The following is a 23,116-nucleotide window of genomic DNA, read 5'->3' as shown; positions in this document are numbered from 1 at the left end:
GAAGAATTTTTCTCCACTTTGCCTTGTGCCAGGATCAGAACAGTGTTGCTGAATTTTGTTGGGAACAAAACAAATAACTTCCAGAGAGGTCTCAAATCTAAAGTAAAGTTTAATTTTATGAACTGCAATAATGCCTAAGCAATGTGTTACTAAAGGATGCAATCCACATTAGACTTAGTATTAAATATCTTAGAATCCTTAAGAATTACATGTGAGTTGTGTGGTTTGGGGGGTGGAAAGGAGTGCATGAAGGGCATCAAAATAAGCCTACGTGATTTAGCACTGGCTTGGCCTAGAGGTTTCTTTCAGGAATTTGAAGAACTCGTATCCATTTATCTGTTCCCAAATATTTAAGTGCCTGCTATGTGTGAGGCACTGGAATACAGCAGTGAACAAGGTAAACATGTTCTTTGCTCTGAGATTACATTCAGGTGTATTTTAATTCTGAACGATGAATCCAAGAGCACAATAAATTGAATAAAGCAGTGAACCACGGGAGCCGTGGTTCTTCACAAGCTGCAGCGGAAGTCAGCATCTTAAGTTTTCTATTCTTGGTTGCTGACTTCTGCTTAATTCTTGAAGGGGGCGGGGGGAGAGATGTGAAGAGATTTCTCGCCGAAAATATACACAGACTTGGTGTTTGGGTTCGGCAACCCCAAATTACACCTGCGGCACCGAACTAACCCCACCTAAGAAGCAGGCAGTATTATACGGGAAAAACTACTCCGTCAGAGCCCTCGGAAGACTCAGCGACTTTCGGCCAGCACGGGAAAGCCATGGACTACAATCCCCACAAGCCCTTGCGATCCCACCCCGCCCGGGCAGCTTCGAAGCAAGGGGAAAGACTGGGGGTGGTTGGGTGCACTCCTTTTGCGTCATTAGCGTGCGACTCCACGAAACAAAACAGGTCTGGGCTGCAAAAGTATGGCAGCTGCTGAGGCGGCGGTGGTATCGTCGTCATCCTTGAAACCAGATACAACCCCAGTCCCCGAAAGTGCAGGAATGGCAGCAGCCACGGCCGCCACATCCTCAGCGATGGCTGCAGCCGCGGCGGTTGCGGCCAGGACCGGATCCGAAGCCAGGGTCTCCAAGCCCGCGTTGGCTACTAAGCTGCTGTCTCTGAGCGGCGTGTTCGCCGTGCACAAGCCCAAAGGGCCCACTTCAGCCGAGCTGCTGAATCGGCTGAAGGAGAAGCTGCTGGCAGGTACTGCAGCCGGGTGGGGACCAGGCCGAGGCGAGGCGGTCGCCGTGAGAGCGGAAGCCGCACAGAGCACACTGGGCTTTTCGCGCTCTCGTGGCTCAAGAGATAAGAGGAAGGGAAAGGGAGAACGGCCACAGTGTAAGCTCTGGACAGAAATCTGGGGCATCTCCGGCTTGGACTTGTCCTCACGTGAACTCCTGTAGCCTAGTTGGCAGTTGTCGTTCTCAAGGGAAAAAAAACGAAAAGCAAAACCCACACATCCACATAATAAACCTCTGCTCTTGGGCCTGCAGACGAGTTTTCTACAATCTGATCCCTCAGAAGCCTTTTGTTTGGCTCACGTAGATAAACTCTACCCAACGGAATCACTGGCTTTCTACACCCCAAAGTTGCATTCCTAAAAATATGTTGGAAATGCGGATGTTAACCAAGACTCAACACAGTGGTTTTCATAGAGTGGGCAAGAGTCCCTTGTACAAATGCAGATTCCTAATCCTTGCCCCCCTCAGAGACTGTGATTCTGAGGATATGGGGGTATTTTTAGGAAACTGCATTTTTAAACTGTTGCTCCGGGTGATTCTGGTGTAAGTAGTTAATGGACCACATTTTGACGAGCACTAAATATAGTGCTAAATATATTTCTTTGTTTGTTTCCTCATATACACTGGGAGAATATTAGAAAAGCCTGAAGGATCTCTCAGTTCGTCAGTCCAGTAGATCATTTCAGACAATGGAATCAAGGAACCTTGGATTTTTTTGGATCTTGCAATAAGCCAGACCTGTGCTAACCTATGGAGAGGTGAGGGTGAAAGACACTGTGTCTTGCTAAGCTCATAGCAGTAATTTCTGCAAACTTTGGTGATAAAACTATTTAACTGGGTTTTCAAGGCCCTCCAGAGTTTGGCCCTGGCTTATTTTTCCATGAAATCAGTACAGGAAGTTTCTTATTTGTTTAGTGTCCCCTGGCAAATGTTACCACCTCCCCCGCCCTTTTTACTGCAAAAGCAAATATTCTGGTAGGAATTTGTTAATTAAAACTGACACAATACAGATTCAAATGTTTATTGGTAAAGGTACATTCCTGAAGATGTTTAATACCTATGTTATATCTGCTTATTCTTTTGTTATACTTTCATTATACTTTGTTACCTGTAAGGATGGGTCATATACGGGATGCTGAAGGAAGGAATTACATCAAGGACAAGCTTTGTGGTGTCATCATGGAGTTGTTTCCGTCATAGAATTGCTTTCATTTGGCCTGATTTGTTAGCTAAGCTAAGGCTTTTTTGATCCTCAAGGTAATGATTATCATTCTTTCTTTCAGACAAGTTTCTGATAGGATTAAAGCCATATCCTGGCCTTCTGGTTAATCTGCCTATCAAGAACTGAAATTCCTCTTGAAACTTAGTTAAAATTGATTGTTTCAAGGCTATTGCTGGACCATCTTCTGGAAGCCACTCACTCAGAAGTAGACATTCTCATTACTCTCCATTTCTATATTGCTTGTGATTGGCCTATTCTATATTTATGTTAGCCAGACCAGGGCTTCCCAAATGCCATTCTAACTGGCTGGCAGAATTGTCTGGGAAGGTTCTCTTAAAGTTACAGATTCCAGGGCAAGACATTCTAATGCCAGCCAGGTGTGACAACCGCTGATTTAGGCCACAGTCAGTTGTCATGCTCTCTACTAACATTCCTTGCCTTTCCTTACATTGATTCATGTCGTACTAAAATCTCTGCTCTTCCGTCTTTTTGAATCCTTCAAGGACTAAAACATATCAGAATTTTATAGCTAGAAAAGGTCTTAATAAATATTCATCCATGAATGGTACCAATGGGGTGAACCAAATTCCAATATAGTAGAGACGGTGTGTCTTCAGACTTGAAAGAAGTAAATTTGGACACAAAGGGAAGACAGTAAATTTTAGGGCCTCCACACTCCAAGGACCATCAAGTTAAAAATACAAAGAGTTCCCCAAAATATTTCTATGAATACAGGATGAGATCCATAATGGGTTGCAAGTGAAAGTGAAGGGTTTGAAGCCTAGGCCTCGCCTCACAGATTTATGTTAAAGCATATGGTCATGTCCTTCCAAGCAGGGTGATGTTGTAATCACAGAGTGACAATAGGACTGTGTTCCAGACGGAGTTCTGACTCAGTAAGACGGTAATTACAACCCAACTTATCCTTTGGGCCATTTAACCTGGCTTCTTCACTGTTACTCTGCCTTCCCTCCTTTCCTGTCTCTGTCTTCTCTTTTCATTTTCTTTTACTCTATTTTCCATCTTCTCTGTGTCAGTGGTAATAAGGAAGGTTTGATGGGTTTGGAGGGGTACAGATCAATAGAGCTCTTCCTGCTGTTCTCTCCTTTCCCATTTGAAGCCTAGTAGCCAATATTCTCTCATTACAATGTTATATGCCATGATGATGAGGATGATGATGATAACAGCGTATTGTTATAGTGCTTTGAGTTTCCAAAGCACATTCAGATCGCATTATTTCATTTTATTTTTTACAATAGGAATATGAGATAGGCCAGGTTGGCTTTTTTTTTTCTTTCTTTTTTAATATCTAAATGCTTTGGAGTATAAGTGGCAACTTAAACTGTTACCCTCTTCCCACATAACCTTTTGTTGAGATTAGCTTCTTTAAGGAATTGAGAGTTTTGATTAGGAGAGGAGGACAGACCTACAGATAGTTTGGGTACTTAGTGTTCTCAGAAGTAACCCTGTATGAGATGTACTCCCAACATTTAGGTAGCTGGAGAGACCAGCAAAGAGCACCAGGGAACAAAAGAGATTTTAGAAATGAAATTGAGGACTTTGAAAACTAGCTGCCTATGTAAAAACCAACTTCTTCTCATCATTCTCTGTCTCCCAGCCCACTGCTACCGGGAATTTACTAGATCTCTGTGGGTTCGTGTGGATATTGACCCACTTTAAAAAAAATTTTTTTTTCCCTTGGAAAATGAATTCTAGTTTCTAGACAACTAATTTGGGAATACTATTTCTTTGTAATTTAGGGAGCGTCTGTACATTTTAAAGTCTGTTCTTTGTTAGTAATATCGTCCTAATCTTAACATATTAGGTTTGTACAGTACTTTTTATTTGTCTTGAGTACTCCATCCACACTGCCTCATCCCGTATTTATGGAGATTCTGCTTCGTCTGTCTCAGTACTTACCTTTTTTTCATCCCAATTACTCTTACAGAAGCTGGAATGCCTTCTCCAGAATGGACCAAGAGGAAAAAGCAGACTTTGAAAATTGGGCATGGAGGGACTCTAGACAGTGCAGCCCGAGGAGTCCTGGGTAAGAGATACGAATGGAAGTTTGATGTAACTGCCACTTACATCAGAAAGAAATATTGATTAAGAACAGATAAAATTAACTAAGGCCATGCCATTTTCAGTCTACTTTGGAATATTTCAAAATATCCAACCTTAGGATGGATTTATAGTGCCATCTTCTCAAGAAGCCCTTGTATCATTTGGCACGAGGTATCGAAGGCTGTTAGAAATAGCCACTTTTATGTCTGGATGGACTTTGAGAAAGGGTTTGTATCTGTGCAGAAAAGAGTTAACACAACAGGCCTGAAATCACTGTCTTTAGAAAGGCCTGCTTGCATCTGGGGACTTGGATTTGGTTGTGTTCCCACCCTTCCCCATCCAATAAGGATGGGTTTACTGTCCCTTGACTGTTTGTGTGAACAGTGTGGTTTATGCTAAACGCCTGCTTTCTATCTTGGAATCTGGGATTTTGTCCCACCATGCAGGCAGAGGGTGTCTGGGTGACCATTCCTCTCGTCCCCTCCAATAAAAACTTTGGGTGCTGAGTTTCTAATGGGCTCCCTTGAGCAGGAACATTGTACACATGTTATTCCTTGTTGGATTGTTGGAGGAAGGAACGTGCTCAAGTGTCCCCCCTTATAAGAGGGAGAGAGAATAAGGAACCTGAGCATGGATTTTCTCCAGTGTCTTTACCCTTAGGATACAGCTGTGTAACCTTAGGATGTCACGGTAGGTAAATCTTAGCCATGGATGAATCTTCCAGGGTGGGGTAGTCTTGGGGACTCCTGACAAGGTATATGGCTCTTTGTTCTGCCTGTATCGAATCTAACTCTGACATTAGCTCTCTTGAGAAGGCGAACCTTATAGTTCTTCAGAGGCAGTCACTCTGTCTTGGGGACATTAGTTGAATGTCTTATTGCATGTGGAGGAAAGTTGATAGAATTGATTGAGGGGAGAGGAGTGATTTATCCTTTTTTCTTCCATCCTTTTTTTTTTTTTTTTTGCATCTAGTAGAGGTTCTGAAGTCTTATCTTTATAGACTGCTAAAGTGTGTATCCACAGGACAGGGTATGTTCTTAGAAATTTTTTGTAACTGTATCCACAGTCACAGAAATACATATGTTGGGATTCTCCCTATCTCCCCCTTCCCCACATACTAGAAAAAAACTTTTATGGAACAATCCTTACCTTTTTACATGCCCTGGTGTTTTATATTTTATTGTATTCCATTTTTTAAAAATGTTGATCATAATCCAGTAAATTGATTTCATGCTGCCCTAATGGATTGTGACTCATGCTTTAAAAAATACTGTGCTACATGATCCAGTCCATTTTATTAGAGCTAAAATTAGATACAAATAAAAACAAACCTGATCTAAGCTAGCCAAAGGAAATGAATGCTTACTTAGAAGAAAAGGATAAAATTGGTGAATAAAATTGTATTTTTCAAGAAAATTAGAAGCAGTTTATGATTTTGCATTTTCTGAAATTACAGATTTTATTTGCTGCATGTTGACAAAAACATCTTTACCTGAGGTTAAAATAGAAAAAAAACACATGGAAATTCATTTTCCTGAATTAGAGAACTTGAATAGGCAAATTCTGATACCTTAATTACTGTTTCTTACCATAACTAATAATAATCATTATTGAGCACTTATTGTATGTGAGGTCCGTCCCATGGTTAGTGGCAAGGTCAGGAACTGAACCTGGACCTGCTCAGTTTTAAAGTCTCTGTCCTAACCTGGGATGGCAAATACCTGGCACTCCTGCCTTTGTTCCCTGCTCTCCATGTCCATAGCAGAAATTACCAATCAATCACAGCACTCTTTGCCATTGGTTCTAGAAGTGGCTTCAGGATTCTTATCAGTTCAGCTCTTCTAGAGTTGAAGCCTATTTATTATAACCTTCTGTTTTCTAAGGCACAGCACCGTAAATCCAAGAAGAAAGAGGATAAAATGTGCTGCTGTGATAGGCAGAATAATGGCCCCCTGAAGATGTCCGTGTCCTAATCTCCAGAACCTATGAGTATGTTAGGTTATGTGACAAGGGGGCATTAAAGTTGCACGTGGAATTAATGTTGTTCATTAGTTGACTTTAAGAGATATCCTGAAATATCCTGGTGGATCCAGCGTAATCAGAAGGGTCTTTAAAAGTGGAAGAGGAGGCAGAAGACTGTCAAAAAAGATGTGGCAATGGAAGCAGAGTTTGTAGTGATGAGATTGCTGACCTTGATGAGGAAGGGGGCCATGAACCAAGGAAGATGAACAGCTTCTAGAAGCTGGAAAAGGCAAGAAAACTCCTCTAAGAAGGCTCCAGAGAAAGATTCTCCCCTAGGGCCTCCAGAAAAGAATGCAGTTGTGCTGACACCTTGATTTTTACCATAGTAAAACCCACCTCAGACTCCTGACCCCTAGAACTGTAGGATAATAAGTTTGTTTTGTTTTAAACCACTAGGTTGGTAATTTATTACAGCAGCAATAGGAAACTAATATACCCATCTATTATAAATCGCTTAAAATGGAAATTGAGTTTTTATACACCATTTTATTTGTTTTTTGTTTTTTTGTGGTACGCGGGCCTCTCACTGTTGTGGCCTCTCCCGTTGCGGAGCACAGGGTCCAGACGCGCAGGCTCAGCGGCCATGGCTCACGGGCCCAGCCGCTCCGCGGCATGTGGGATCTTCCCGGACTGGGCTATGAACCCGTGTCCCCTGCATTGGCAGGCGGACTCTCAACCACTGCGCCACTAGGGAAGCCCTATACACCATTTTAGAAGTTATTTTTTAACTTTAGAGGTTAGAAAATTACAGTGAAAAAATTTAGAAAATACAAAAAAAGTTGAAAATAAAACTTATACATTTTCTACCTTGCAGCAATAATCACTGTTAACATTTTTGTTATATTTCTTCCTAGCTTTTTGTCGATGCAGAATTTTTAAGTTGAGCTGTTTTACTGTATGTATGTACATTGTATCCTTTTTTTACTTAACATCATAACATAGCATTTTTTTCATGTTAATTAAAAATATTTGTAAACATGATTTTTTCTTTTTTTAGACTTTATTGAGGAATAATTGACCAATATAATTGTGTATGTTTAAAGTGTTGAAATCATATCAAGTATCTTCTCCAACCACAATGATATCAAAGTAGAAATCAATTACAGGAGGAAAACGATATTAAATAACACACTTCTGAATAATCAGTGGGTCAAGGAAGAAATCAAAAGGGAAGTCAAAAAATATCTTGAGACAAATGAAATGCAAATACAACATATTAAAATTTATGGGATGTGGCAAAAGCAGTTCTAAGAGGGAAATAAACATTATTTTTAATGGCAATATCATGTGATGTCATATTGATTTAACCATTTCCTTATTTGAGGTCATTGGAGATTATTACCAGTTTTGTTAGTAGGACTGATTTTGTAAGGATCATCTTTATGAATAAAACTTCCTCTTTGTTTTGGATTATTAAGATAGATTCCTGGAAGTGGAAAGATACTGGTCTTTTCAAGTGATTGCAAGGGTCTTGGAGAGTTAGATAAATGGCAGTAGAAACTTCCAACTGCAAAATGCTTTGGAATTACATGTGTAATAGACTTGCCGGCCCTAAAGTGACTCTCATCATAAACAAGTTCAATGATTTGAGAATAGAGTATTAAGACGTTTGTATAGGTTTGGAGACAGTGGCTTTATTTTTTTATAGAGAAACATCTGAGCACAGAAAACTTGGGAGATCATAGAGTAGTAATTGCGAGACAGTACTTGGAAAATCCTGGTTTTCATTCATTCTTCTGATTCTTTACACTTTTTCAAACTGTTGCGTATTTGCTTATGCTTTTCCTCTCAGATAAACTGCTCATCTCTGTCTTCTTTAGTTGTAGAAATCCTACTAACCTTTCCTGATTTGGTTGAAATGCTGTCTCCTACATGTGAATCCTGCCCACTTGCTTTTTTATATTGCCAATGTAAAACTTCACGGTATTCTTTGGTTTTGTTAACTCACTGAGGGCTAAAACAAGGTCTTATTTATTTCTGTACCTATACAACAAAATTTTGAATGGTTGAATGGGAAAAAGCTGAATAAAAATTCTGTCCTATAAACTGTCCCTTGAATGAAAAGCTGCTGGTTGGCTAGGTCTCAACTCTAGTTAATTTTTCTATATACCACTTCTGTATTAGTCTTCCTAAAATTCTGCTTTCACTAATCACCGAACTTCAATGGACCTTGGTCTTCTTGGGTATAAAATGAGAGCGTTAAGCTGGGTAACTCTAAGATGCCTTGTTGTTTCATTCTGGATCACTGAACTAGCAGAGAAATCATCATCAGTCCAGCATTTAAACCATGATAGAATCAAACACATCAGCCTGCTCTTAAGACGCCCTGCACTCTGGTTGAGAAACCCACTGTGCTCATCCTTGTATCTGAGAATTTGTCAGTTTGTTCCTTCTTTAGAACATGCTTCTCTCTTGTCTGCGTCTTCATATCCTGTACATCCTTTAATCCCTAACTCACACTAAATGTTTGAATGAAGCATTCTCGGGCCTCTGTAGCCATTTAGAGTGCTCCCTCCTTTGACCTCCTACAGCAGTTATTCTCTCTGTGTTCATTTTGACACAATCATATACTGTTGTATTGTTATTTAGAGTTATTCACTCGTTAATTCAGGCAACAGGTTTTTGAGCACTTGCAGTTTCCCTTATCTGTATTGTATTTTCCCCATGAGATTATAAGCTCTTTCAAAGTCAGGAAATGTGCTGTTCCATTAAAAGTGTTCTTCTTGGCATTGAGTGCATGGTAGCTCCTTGCAAAATATTGATTGGGGATTCTTGAATGGAATAAAATTGAATTGAATCTTTTATTATTGTACAAAGTTTTTGCCTCAGCAGCAGCTGCTGTTATTTGAAGGGTGCTATGCTCAACAGAGGATCCTGAAGGCAGACAGTTTCTATGTTGGTCCTTGAACCAATATGCCTGTCAGAGAAGCCGAGAGGGGTGGGGGTTTGGGATGGACTTGATGAAGGAGTTGGGATGCGAGCTGTGTTTCAAAGGATGGACTTTGAATACTTTACTAAGGAGTTGGTACTGTAGGCATTGGGACCCTATTGAGGATTGTTTGGGGGCTTTGTGCAGTATAGGTTTTCAGAAATGGTATGAATTGGGAGAGGAAGGGATAAGATGTAGAATAGCTAGGTTTACAGTATATAGGCTGCTTTAGGCTGGCGGCAGTGGGAAGAATGCCTAGATGAGTAAGGTGGCAGGGAGGATGAGAGGAAGGGGGTCTGCTGTTAGTCTGGTTTGAACTTTAACTCCACCATTTACTAGTTGTGAGATGCTGGGCAAAGTTCTTAGTCTCTCTATGCCTTAGTTTCCTCACCTATCAAATAGGGATAATTGTATTATCTTTCAGGGTTGTTATAAGGATTAAATGAGCTAATGAATGGAAAACATCTAGAGTAGAATTTGATTCATAGTAAACTCAGTGAATCTGCTATAAATATTCATGATAATTCTTTTAGCTTGCCAATTGTTTCTCCTTGTTGCTTATAATTCTGAATTGTGGTGGTTATATTGTGTTCTTTTACAAAATTGTATCCATTAATGAGAAATACTTCAATTCTTACAAAAATTTGCGTGCTATTAGGTGAAGAAATGATTATGTCCTCTCATCCTCGGCTGGTGAAATGTGTTGTCATAAGGATAATGTTTGAAATTGAGGAGACGTGAGCCATTGTACTTTGTGTACGGCCTACACGAACATACACTCTCCAGGCTCTCATTTTACCCTGCATTCTTTTTTGTGTTGGGTTGATTTGTTGTTTCTGTTTTCTTGATTGTACGCTACTGGGCACTAATCATCTTTAAATGGTTCATTAGTTATGATGATGGCTTTTGCTTTGTTTAATAATGAACTCTGTCAAATATTTTATCATACCAAGATTAATTGTACCATGTATTTTCACTGATGCCCATATAAAATTCCAGTGAGTCCTTTGAGGTTTTTCCAAAACTTTTTGTTATCTGATTGTCTGGACTGAGGTTTCTAGTATGTTTCACACTTCGGAAAAGGAAAAAAAGTCTCCCACCTGCACTTCAGAATTTCTTACTTGCAGGACAAGTTCAACCAATTGGAGTAATAGGAGCCCTCACATTATGCTAAATAAATGGTTTTCCAACTTTACATTACATATGCCAAGAAATTATGACCAATGTATGTCATAAAACATTTTTAAAACCTAGGTTTACAATAGAGTGTCATGATATTTCTTTCTTTGATTTGTAGTGGTTGGAATTGGAAGGGGAACAAAACTGTTGACCAGTATGTTGTCAGGGTCCAAGGTAAGAATACTGGAATGGTTCTGTTTTTCTTCAATGTTTTCTTAATGACCTATGTGTTGGATTTTATCAATTCAAAAATAAGCTGTATAAATTGCATGAATGTCAACACTGAGTATTAAACACAATGTCTATAATCATGATATCTGAGATTCAAAATATTGAGACTATAAATTAGTGATTTAAAAACAAATTTGACTCATAGAAGCAAAACTTTTGTGATGCCCATAATTTAAACATACATGTATTTAGGTTCTTTTGGGTTTTTTTGTTTTGTATAATCGTATTTCTTAAGTGAAAGGGAACTTACAGATCATAAATTCTACCAGAAGATTTTTTTTTTTTTTTTTGTGGTGCGCAGTCCTCTCACTGCCGTGGCCTCTCCCATTGTGGAGCACAGGCTCCGGATGCGCAGGCTCAGTGGCCATGGCTCACGGGCCCAGCCACTCCGCGGCATGTGGGATCCTCCCGGACCGGGGCACGAACCCGTGTCCGCTGCATCGGCAGGCGGACTCTCAACCACTGTGCCACCAGGGAAGCCCGACCAGAAGATTTTTTTAAACCTTGGAATTTTTGTAGAAGCAATACCATTTTGTAAACCATGCAATTTCCAACAAAAGATATGCTTTTTTCAATGGTTATAAAATGTTTACTAAATAAAAGAATGGGGCCTCTTTAAGATGATGTTACATCATTCCTTGACTAAATCCGAAAGCATCTTTCCTGGTATTTGCTAGGAGAGGGAGGAGGGGTTAGGAAGAGGCAGGAGAGGCTCTAAACCTGTTGAGTGAGAACCCTCATCGAAATAGCAGGGGAGCCCTAAGACAAGTCTAGATGTCAGTATTTGACCTCTCCGGGCCTCTCAGTTTTTCCTTAGGACAAATGGTTTTGATTCTCTCAAGGGTCTCTTCTAGCATTAAAAGAGATAATAATATCTGTATTCCAATTAGCAACTAGGTGCTGGTTATGATAGTTGGGGCCAGGGGCCAGTGAAAATGCCTGTGGAAGGAAGATTAATATGCCACTAGTTAGGGAAGAATTTCAGCAATTTCCTGGACTAAACTTTTTATTTGTTTTAAAACCCTTGCTCCAAGCAGGATATAAATAGTTTGGATAAAGTGGTTTTGTCTAAATTGTTTCTTTAAAAAAAAAAAAAAAGTGGTCAAAGACCATTTAAAAAACTTCCCATTTCATTGCAGACTGATTGATGACTTTTATAAAATACAGTTAAACTGTTATGGCAATGTCAAATTGCTAAAGAAGTTTCTAAGCACCTTCATTTTCTGAACTTATCTCATGGTGGATACCGGCCCTTGGGCCATACTCTGAGTGCCAGGGGTCTAAGTAAGCTTTTCTTAAAATAAAAAGCCCTGGAGAGCCTGTTGCCTTTGACATCCCATTTTAGTTATTAACTGGCATAAAAACCTGTGTCTTTCAGTTGGGAAGGATCTTAATACCTTAGATAAATGGAAAAATTTCCATGCAGCTTGCTCTGCAGTCTTCAAAATATTGGTGTTGAAAAATCACAGAGTATAAAAATTGTGTTAGAGTGGAGGAGTTTGACAGTTTTACAGTAAATTTGAACATTGTACTGACCCATGGAGTTTAGAATCTGTTTCTGTTACAGGATTTGCCAGTTGCTTGATATATGTTCCTTAATTCTAAAATATAAACAGTGGTTACCTTGATACAGGATTATGGATGATTTTATTTTCTTTTTTCACATTATTTGGTGTTCTCCAAAATCTTTACAATGAAAAGTCACTTTTATAATAATAGCAAAAAGATATATTTGCATTAAGGAATGTGTTTGTTTTCTTTTTCCTCCCAAGATAACATACGTGAAGTTCACTGGAATATTCATTATCCAGCCCTCCCCTCCAAAACCACAAGTACATGTAACACACTATATGTTGTTGAAAGGTTTTACATGTAAATTCCAGGCATATTTCCAGAAATATGATGACTGGAAATATAAATACATCATTGGCTCTGGCTTAAGTTTATTTATCACAAACCATTTTGGTATTCAGCTAGGAAAGCTGAATGTCATACAGTGAAATCACCGATCCTCAGATGACTGTAAAGTAAATAGAAAATCCCAGGTGCATCTTATTATAGAGACCTAGTTCTTGGGTGTTTCATGTTTCAAAAATAAGCGTTATTGGGCTTCCCTGGTGGCGCAGTGGTAGAGAGTTCCCCTGCTGATGCAGGGGACACGGGTTCGTGCCCCGCCCCGGGAAAATCCCACATGCCGCAGAGCGGCTGGGCCCGTGAGCCATGGCCGCTGGGCCTGCGCGTCCGGGGCCTGTGCTCCGCAACGGGAGAGGCCCCAACAGTGAGAGGCCCGCGTACCACAAAGTAAGTAAAAAATAAGCGTTATTATCTTGTTAGCTATTTGTGTTTCTTATACTTTTAATTTTAGATTATGTACTTGTTGAAAAATTAAATCTTTTAAATTTTACCTTTAAGTATGTTGGACATTACACTTTTATCAAAAGTAGTTAAAAGCTGTTAATGAATTTTTTAAAAATTTATTTATTTTATTTATTTTTGGCTGTGTTGGGTCTTCGTTGCTGCGCTTGGGCTTTCTGTCGTTGCGGCGAGCGGGCGCTGCTCTTCGTTCCAGTGTGCGGGCTTCTCACTGCGGTGGCTTCTCTTGTTGCGGAGCACGGGCTCTAGGTGCGCGGGCTTCAGTAGTTACAGCACCTGGGCTCAGTAGTTGTGGCTTACGAACTCTAGAGTGCAGGCTCAGTAGTTTTGGCACATGGGCTGAGTTGCTCTGCATGTGGGATCTTCCCGGACCAGGGATCGAACCCGTGCCCCCTGCATTGGCTGGTGGATTCCCAACCACTGTGCCACTAGGGAAGCCCTGTTAATGAATTTTTAAAAATAGATTTTGTTTTTAGCACTGGCTGTAATCTTGGAGATCTTATGCAGTGACTTACAAAAATTTTTTGAGGAAGACCCATAATAAGAATTTCATTTTACACATGACTCTATATATCCATTCATGTATAAGAACCAAAAATTTTATCAAACAACTTTAACCCTATGTACAGTGTACTCTTGATATCTTTCTTTCATTTAAAAAATTGTCTGCAGCCTTCTAATGGGGCACAGGCCTGCTGTTTGACCTCATATTTACTTTTTCCACTTTTACAGATGAATTTTTTTTTTTTTTTTTGCGGTACGCGGGCCTCTCACTGTTGTGGCCTCTCCTGTTGCGGAGCACAGGCTCCGGACACGCAGGCTCAGCGGCCATGGCTCACGGGCCCAGCCGCTCCACGGCATGTGGGATCTTCCCGGACTGGGGCACGAACCTGTGTCCGCTGCATCGGCAGGCGGACTCTCAACCACTGCGCCACCAGGGAAGCCCTACAGATGAATTTTTATTTGCATCACAGTGCTACTAGAAAAATTAGCCTTTTAGTATGTGTAGAGTGGGGTTACCTCAAGAGTAGAAATACTTAGTTCTAGGATGGCAGATACTCGCTGTTCATGTTATAGCCATATCGTAATACACCGTTGCCTCACCATCCAGTCCTAAGGAGAGACATTGTTGATTGAATGTGACCTAACACTCTTTTCTGCTGAACCAAGAAATATCCTTAGAATCCTATTCAATGTAATAAATACCAGTTCATACAACACTATCAATTAATGGGTGGAGTGCTGACCTTTACCTAAAATCTTTAGGCCATGAGATTAATTTGCCTCCATTTTGTGAAGACCACAGATTATTTAGACCACCCCACTCCTTTCATGCATTCCTTCCCAATCAGATTGGAGTAAGATTTAAGAAAAGAGCCCTTCCTTGTCTTCGTCATTAGCTTTCTCTTTGTCATATGGTAAGCCTCGCTCTGCCAATGATCAACTTTCTCTTGAGCCATTTTTTCCTCACTGCATTCTCTTTTGGGATTATGAGTGTAATGTGTGCATAAAGCATGTAGGTTTTCTGTACAGTGCCTGTTACACACAAGTTGCTCAACAGATACTGTTATTACTATTCTCAAGTGTTTCACTATCCCCAAATCTCTCTCTCCTGAGTTTCAGGCCTCTTGGGTCCCTCTGGCTACATGTTCCATAGACGTTAATTTTATTCAAGCAATTTCTGTTGGAAATCTTGAATACAGTTAATTTCGTTGCTTTTATTTCTATCTGTGATTTTTGGTGGCCTAGGCAAAAATATGACATTCATTAGAAAGAGAAAGCATGCCAGTTTTTTAATGAAGAGACTTTACCCTGGGCATTATAGTCAGAAAGAAATTTCTTACAGTAAGGAATATTGAGTGACAGATAGTGGATCTCAAAATAGTTTACAACAGGTGAAGAAGTGGATCTGCATGAAATATAACTTTGGTAAAAGGATTCTAAGGGGGTTAGGCTAATACATCCCTTTGACCTAACTTGATCTAATTATGGAATATAGATTACCTAGAAGAAGGCAATAGATGCATAGTCCCTTTACTCTCTTCCCTAAATTATACTTTCTTTGAACCAGTCATTCAGCAGAATCTGGATGGCAGATGTACTTTGAAGTAACAGACTTTGATGAGGTTTTGGAGTATTATCTTTATTAGCTTTCTATATTGCTGATTAAAAGTTGGTTACTTATATGTGCTTTTGAAACCAGTGAGCGATGGAAGGGTTGATGTTCTATTAGGAAATCATTGATGCCATATAAAGACTCTTACCTAGCAATTTACAGGTATATAAGGTATATATATATATATATATATATGCAGAGATAAACCATAATAGTACCTGTAGGCAAAGCCAACATTTCGTCAGAAAGCTGCTTTGTATCCCCCTCCAACCCTTGAACAAGTGTTATCATTGGGATATACAAACTTTTCCCCTGGGATATTTCAGAGGGCAGTAATTTCCCCCAGGTATACAGTAGCATTTTTAGGTTAACCAGTCAATGTCAACTCTGAAGTGTGACTTGAATAATGTTCCTCTGAAACTTAGCAACTCTCGGAGATTAGAGCATCTCTAATCTACTTTCTCCAGAGGTAGTCTAATTTGTACCTTTTCTTTACACTCTATTAATATTCATACATTTCATAAGTACTATATTGAAAATTTTGAAGGACTTACATTTATGAACTGTATAGAGCTATTGCTTTTTAATGAAGATATTCAAAACCACATGTTTTCGGTGTGGTAGCGTAATAAGCTTATCATTAATAAACATAATTCTGCAAAGTTCTCCAGCTTAAATTACTCAGCGTAACTACATATTCTTTTCAGTGGGAATTATATTCCTTGCATTTTTCTCACTACTTCATGTGAACCTCCAAATAAAATTTGAATTTGATCAAAAGAGAGGAATACAAAGAATATGTAGTATAAGTGTGGCCTGAGATGGGAAGCAGAACAATCCTCAGTTAACTCAGTGATCTACTTCTTCATTTGTGAATAATGAGCAGTTCTGAGAAGTGACTTTTATCCTTTCAGAGAGCTTAAGAAGTAGATTTTCTCTTTATTAAGAAACACATATGTACATTACTTATGCTATACTAGTTTTGCCTTATTTTCTACATATTTAGCTTTTGTTTAAATGCATAAACAAGTTACTAAGATTACTCTTGGTATTTTATGTAAGAAGTAATAAATTGATTAATTAAAAATTAATTTTACTTTTAAGTATGGTAAAATCATTGAATCTTGAGATGACTAGGTAGGGGATTATTGTACCATTCTCTCTACTCATAGGTGTATTTGAAAATTTTCCTTCAAAATCAAAACTGCCTAGTAGAAAACTCGTTAAAAAAATTTTTTTTTACAGTAACAGTATATTTATAAACCATGATTATCAATAAAATCAGGCTTTTCCTTGTCATGTTGGCTGGTGTGGGAAGTTTGTGAATGTTCCTCAATCTGTACAATACTTCCCACATATCAGAAACTAACAAAGCGGGGCTTCCCTGGTGGCGCAGTGGTTAAAAACCCGCCTGCCAACGCAGGAGACACGGGTTCGAGCCCTGGTCCGGGAAGATCCCACATGTCGCTGAGCAACTAAGCCTGTGCACCACAACGGCTGATCTTGCGCTCTAGAGCCCGCGAGCCACAGCTACTGAGCCCATGTGCCACAACTACTGAAGCCCGCCCGCCTAGAGCCCGTGCTCCCAACAAAAGAATCCACCACAATGAGAAGCCCACTCACTGCAACTAGAGAAAAAAGCACGTACGGAGACCCAATGCAGCCAAAAATAAATAGATAAATAAATAAATTTATAAAAAAACTAACAAAGCAATTGCAGTCTATTGATTTTTGCCTTTATTTTGTGTCAGGTAGTATTAGTAAGGTTCTGTATAAACTTTAAGACATGCATAACAGTTCTTCTTTACCTTATGGCCTATTTCTCTCCCTTGTTTCTCTTCCTCTAGAGGTATATTGCCACTGGTGAACTGGGGAAAGCTACTGACACGCTAGATTCTACAGGGAAAGTAACAGAAGAAAAACCTTACGGTATGAAGTTCATCTTAGGTAGTCCTTGTTTTTAATATTTAGAGAAAGTTTCTCTGAATTCAGAATTTAAAATAAATCTCATATTCCCAGTGATTTTAATTGTCAGTACATTTCTTTGGGTTAAGAAGGTTGGAAAAACATATTTGCTTATTTGGTATGTCTGTTAATAAAGATTTATAATAATTACCTCTTTTCCTATAATCAGTTTTTCTTTAATGTGCAGAATTCTTCCAACTAACTCCCTTGCCAAAAACCATTTATAGCTGGGATTTAGGACATTTTTCCTAATGAATGTGAAACAAAGCAGAGAAACTCTCTTGCTAGATTTTACCTGCATCTTGCCATTGTTGTTGTTTTGTTTTTGTTTTTTATAATTATCTCTTAGCTGTTGAGATAAATGTGCTAGGTTTAGTACTTTTAAATTGATCATATTTCTATGCTTTTGGAGTATGTAAAAAGATAAGACAAAAGGAAAGCTGTTTCTCTAGCAGTAAAGCAGAACTCATTGGGGCCCACCTTAATTTTTCTACCATTCCTTCTTGCGCTACTTTAAGAAAGGATAGATAAATGGTTTCCTAGCAATTCTCATAGTGCCTATGCTATTTATAATGCAGCAGTTGTGGTTTTTGTACAGTCAGTTCACCCACATTATTGTGTCATCAATTGTGAATTATTTGTAAGCTTCCTGGGTTTCTTTTCTGCCTGGACTTAATGTTATCTTTTTTTAATGTACCTATAGGCAGTCTAGCATCTGCTTCCCTATGTTTTTGTGTTGAGTGGTCTTAATATATATTACATATTACCCTAGTAGTGAGACCAACCTTCTTGTTCATAATAGCTTCACTTGTCCTGTTAACATTTATATGTGGCTTAGTATCTTGCATGATTAATCAAGCACCAAAATGAAAAGAAAAATCACTGATTTATTTCAAATCTTTTAAAAAATAGATGTTGAATTAGCCTTGAAATTATTATTATTATGGAATAATAGCAGATGCTCACTTAATGGAAACCCAACTGCAATCTTCAGCCAGAATGCTTTTAAGATTCAGGCGGCCTAGGAGGATGTCAGCGATTTCCAGAGTATCCTACAGTATATGTCAGTACACATATAATTAGAAGAATGGTGAGGAAGTGAAATTGGTGAGACTTGGTTGGATGAGGTAATGACAGAGAGGAGGTTGTTAACTACGACCTAGGTTTCTGGGTTGTAAAACTGGTTACATGATGGTGCAGTTCGTTGAGTAGGTGGTATTAAAAGAGGACCAGGGTGATGAAACTACTTAAACATACTCTTCCTTCCTGCCCTTAAGCATTTTGGAATTTTTACAAACTCTACTTTGTATTGTATCATTTATAACCTTATTTACTTACCTTAAAGAAAGCGTATTAGTTTGTTAAAATCATCTCATTATAATCTTGAAAAGCAACTTTCTTTAGGCCCTGAAAGGGAGAGCTCCCTATAGTTTATTGAATAGTATTTGTAGGCCCAGAAAATGAGAGCTCAGAGAATTTTGCTGATTGACATGATTTTTCTGTATGATTTCTGTAAATCAGTAAATGTTTGTCATCTGTTTAAGCTGTACAGCAGGGTACCAGGGGGAAGATAAATATAAGACCTACCCTGTTTCCTTAAGGAACTTGTGTCATATAGAGAACTGGGACCTATGTTCTCAACCCTCTGTGAACTAATACTAAGACCTATAACTTATATTTTCTAATGGCTTCTTTATTATCCTGAAATAAAAGTCAGAGGTATTCTCCACTACCTACACGTTAAAAAAAAAACAATGTTAATACAGTAAGTGGACTATAAAGAAGAAATAAAGGTAATTTATAGTAAAATAGACATATCATTATGTAAATACACAGATATTACTACATGCAAAGTCTTCATGAAGTAGTCATATATATACTATATATAACAGATACTTATACGTAAATCACTGTGAATGCCACAAGTCAAATGCGGACTGACAGGAATGTGGTATTGATGACTCAGTACTGGAAAGTTCAGTATACGTAAGACTGTACAAAAAATTCTGCGTTTAAATGGGAAATGGAGTTATGTTCTAGCCTAAGGTAATTATAAACAGACTTTCACCCACATGAACATCTGGCAGACCTCCAGAAGTCATGAAGGGTATAGGACAGTTCTTCACTGTGCTGTACCACTGCACATTGCAGGAAATCCAGCATCCCTGGTCCTCGCCTATTAAGTGCTGCTGATGTCGCCACCCTACCCAATCATTATAACAATCAAAAGTACGGTTCTTAATTAACCTGTTGAGAACAACTGACATCTGGTTAAAGTAAGGCAGTATGCAGTAAATGGCAAGTGAATGATCTTAGGTCATTTTATCCTATCTAGACAAATAATATTTTTAGCCATAGAAAATGAGTCTGTAGCTCAGTAGACGCAACGTTCAAACCATATTAATAGGGCCCTTTCTTTTATTCTCTATCCTGACACCTTCTGTTATTTCTAAACAGTGTTTTTCACCATTTATTAAAAAGCAGTCTTTGTGCTAATACCAAACTATCTTAATTGCTATAGTTTTAGAATGAGTCTTGTTATCTGAAAGAGCAAGTTTTCCTACCTTTTCTATTTATTTATTTATTTTTGGCTGCGTTGGGTCTTTGTTGCTGTGTGCAGGCTTCCTCTAGTTCGGTGAGCGGGGGCTGCTCTTGTTGCGGTGCGCGGGCTCCTCATTGCAGTGGCTTCTCTTATTGTGGATCACGGGCTCTAGGTGCTTGGGCTTCAGTAGTTGTGGGACACGGGCTCAGTAGCTGTGGCTCACGGGCTCTAGAGCGCAGGCTCAATAGTTGTGGTGCATGGGCTTAGTTGCTCTGCAGCATGTGGTATCTTCCCGGTCCAGGGCTCGAACCCGTGTCCCCTGCATTGGCAGGTGGATTCTTAACCACTGTGCCCCAGGGAGGCCCTGCTACCTTACTTTTATAGATTTTCTTTTATAGGTTTTTTTATAGCTTTCTTATCAAAGTAAGGAAATTGTTTTCTATTCCTAATTTGCCATTTGTTTGTTTTTTTAATCATGAGCAGCCATTGAATTTTATCAAATTTTTTTTGTATCTGTTGATTTTCCTTCTTAGTCAAATATTAAACTAACTTTACATTTGCAGAATAATCCCAACCTGATCGTAATATGCTATCCTTTACCTAAATTGTTGGATTTAGTTTGCTAATATTTAGTTTAGAATTTTTGCATTTTTGTCTATGAGTGAGATTACCCTGTATTTTTCCTTTCTCTTAATGTCCTTGACTGGTTTTGATATCAAGGTTATACCAACCTCATAAAATGGGGTGGGGAGTATTCTCTCTCTCTTTTTTTTATTCTCTGGAAGAATTTATGTGAGATTGGCATTATTTCTTTTTCTACTGTTTGGTAGAATTTACTGGTAGATATCTGATTCTGGAGTTTTCTTTATTAGGAAACCTTTTAATCATGGATTAGATTCCTTTACTAGCTATCAAACTTAATATTTTTTATTTCTTGTGTCATTCTAGATAATTTTTCCCCTAGGAATTTGTCCATTGCATCTCAAATTTCCAAGTTATTGGTATAAAGTTGTTCATTGTATTCCTTTAAGACTTTTCTTTTTATGTTGAAATAATATCAAACTTAGAGAAAAGTTGCAAAAATAAAGCCATATTTTTATAGATTTCAGTGTACAGAGCTTTCACTTCTTTTGTATATGAAATCTCTAAGTACTTCGTTTTTTTAACGCTATTATAAATTGGATTTTTAAAATATCAATTTCTGATAGTTCATTGCTAGATATACATAGATGGAGATGACTTTTGTGTATTAATCTTATGCCTTTCAGCCTTGCTAAACTCACTTATTAATTCTAGTCGCTTTTGTATAGATTCCTTGTTAGGATGGGTCTAAAGTAGACTTTTTTTTCAGGTCTGCATTAGCCCTACTCCAAAGGCATGGCTTTTCTTGGGTGTCTATCGAGTGCTGGGGTATTCAGCAAAGTTTCTTCATTCTGAGGGGTTGGAATTTGGACATCTTCCAGCCTTGTAAGAGGTTTGGTAGTAGCTCTTTTTTTAACTTTGTTAAGACTCACTATATATATGCACAGCTTGGAATTTAACCAGTTTCAAGTGGACCCCTATAGACATCACTTTCTCTGTGTAATGCTCTCAAATTCCAGCTGCTGCCGCTTCCCCAAATTCTGATCTTTGCTCAGAGCTTTGTTTGTTATTCCCCTCCCTGCAGTACAGTTCAGAAAGCACCCCCAAGCAAAAGCAAGTGACTGTGGGCCTTACCTTGTTTTTTTCCTCTTCTCTCAGGGATGATAGTCCTTGCTATGTGTTGTCTAATGTTTGAAAACAATTGTTTGCTGTATTTTTTCCAGTTTAACAGCTGCTTTTGGTGACAAGGCTTGTCCAGTAACCATTTAACTCTATCCTGGGTGAATTTTTTTTTTTAAGTCTTTACTGAATTTGTTTACAGTAACGCTTCTGTTGTTCATGTTCTGGTTTTTTGGTCATGAGGCATGTGGAATCTCAGTTCCCCGACCAGGGATCGAACCCACACCCCCTGCATTGGGAGGCAAAGTCTCAACCACTGGACTGCCAGGGGAGTCCCTGAATATCGTTTTTAAATCCATCATCCTGCTTTTAACTCCATAGTTCAGTTAAGTACCAGCTTTCATGTTGGAAGTTCACTGGAAGAGCCAATAAATTTTAAGCAAATAATAACATGTAACATGGTCTTGTATATATTAATTTTATGGGAGTGACTTAAAAAAATTCATTTCAAATGAATACTATCACATTGATGATTTATTAATTTGCTAAACAAAGAATAATTACTCAAGTTCTATGGTACTTCTGTCGTACCTATCATCTTCTACCAAAGGTCCTTCTTTTGGCCAGTTATTGGATATACTTGCTTTAGAGATTTTATTCTTGATTTCTTTTTAAATCCTTTGGAGGTAGAGTCTTTATTCTTACAGGGACAATTATTATTATTTGGATCAGACTAGTATCATGTTTCAGATACAGCCAGCATGCTTCACTACGTATTAAAAATATCTAAAATATTATATGTGCTTTTATTGTAAAATAACTTGCTGCACAGGCTTTCTGTCTGGTGATTTGAACATCAAATGAATGATTCCTTGGTGACTTTTAAATGCTCTTTTAACCTTGAGATTCTATTATTCATCAGCAAATTAAATTCAGCAAAAATGTCTTTAGTACCATCTTAATTGTGTGCATTATGTAAGAGGAAAAGCTATCTTTGCCTTTAAGGAGATAAGAATTCCATTGGTGAGGTAATACCTACATATATATAGTAGGTAACAGTTAAAAATTGTGAACGATTAATTTCAGAATGAACAGCAAAACCATAAATGCCTAGGATGCATGGCAGAAGTAGAATGAGAAAGAGTACATCTTGTCACCTTGTGGGAGGGAATATCAGTAAAAGAGAGCCACTGAAGCAGGACAAAGGAGTACACATTGGCAGGAATGTCAGTAAAGGGACCAATTTGGCGGAAGTAGAAAGCCGTTTGGTCTTATTTTTAAAATGTGTGGCAGACTAGATTGTGAACTATAGCAATTTTATCAACAGTGGCATTTCTTTCATCAGTTGCCAGCATGGTGGTAATGTTGGCTGTCCAGATTTGGAAGTTTTGCATAACTAAGGTGCCACCAGTAATTATGTTTTAATGTTTCAGTAGAGTAAAAAATTTTCATGGAAAAATCCATTCATATCATGAGATACATCTGTTTGAAAAGCAGTTTGAACAGAATAGGCTTTTCAGATCTGCCTTT

General features: G+C 38.6%; 1 protein-coding gene across 4 annotated transcripts in view; it reads left to right on the top strand.

Annotated features, from left to right (window-relative positions):
- The first annotated feature begins 883 nt into the window (after window positions 1-883).
- TRUB1 (TruB pseudouridine synthase family member 1) overlaps window positions 884-23,116 on the top strand; it is a 52,657-nt gene continuing 30,424 nt past the window's right edge. For 3 of the 4 annotated variants that reach the window (XM_019940057.3, XM_019940055.3, XM_019940056.3), the window contains exons 1-4: window positions 884-1,204; window positions 4,413-4,511; window positions 10,777-10,832; window positions 17,226-17,307. In XM_019940057.3, coding sequence (XP_019795616.1) covers window positions 925-1,204; window positions 4,413-4,511; window positions 10,777-10,832; window positions 17,226-17,307 — 517 coding nt within the window. In that variant the 5' untranslated portion in view covers window positions 884-924. The remainder of the gene's footprint in view (window positions 1,205-4,412; window positions 4,512-10,776; window positions 10,833-17,225; window positions 17,308-23,116) is intronic. The other variant, XM_019940054.3, reaches the window with a different exon arrangement.

This window comes from Tursiops truncatus, chromosome 16, assembly GCF_011762595.2.
Source record: "Tursiops truncatus isolate mTurTru1 chromosome 16, mTurTru1.mat.Y, whole genome shotgun sequence".
NCBI classification, from domain to species: domain Eukaryota; kingdom Metazoa; phylum Chordata; class Mammalia; order Artiodactyla; family Delphinidae; genus Tursiops; species Tursiops truncatus.
This window is presented reverse-complemented; position numbering and strand designations above follow the sequence as displayed.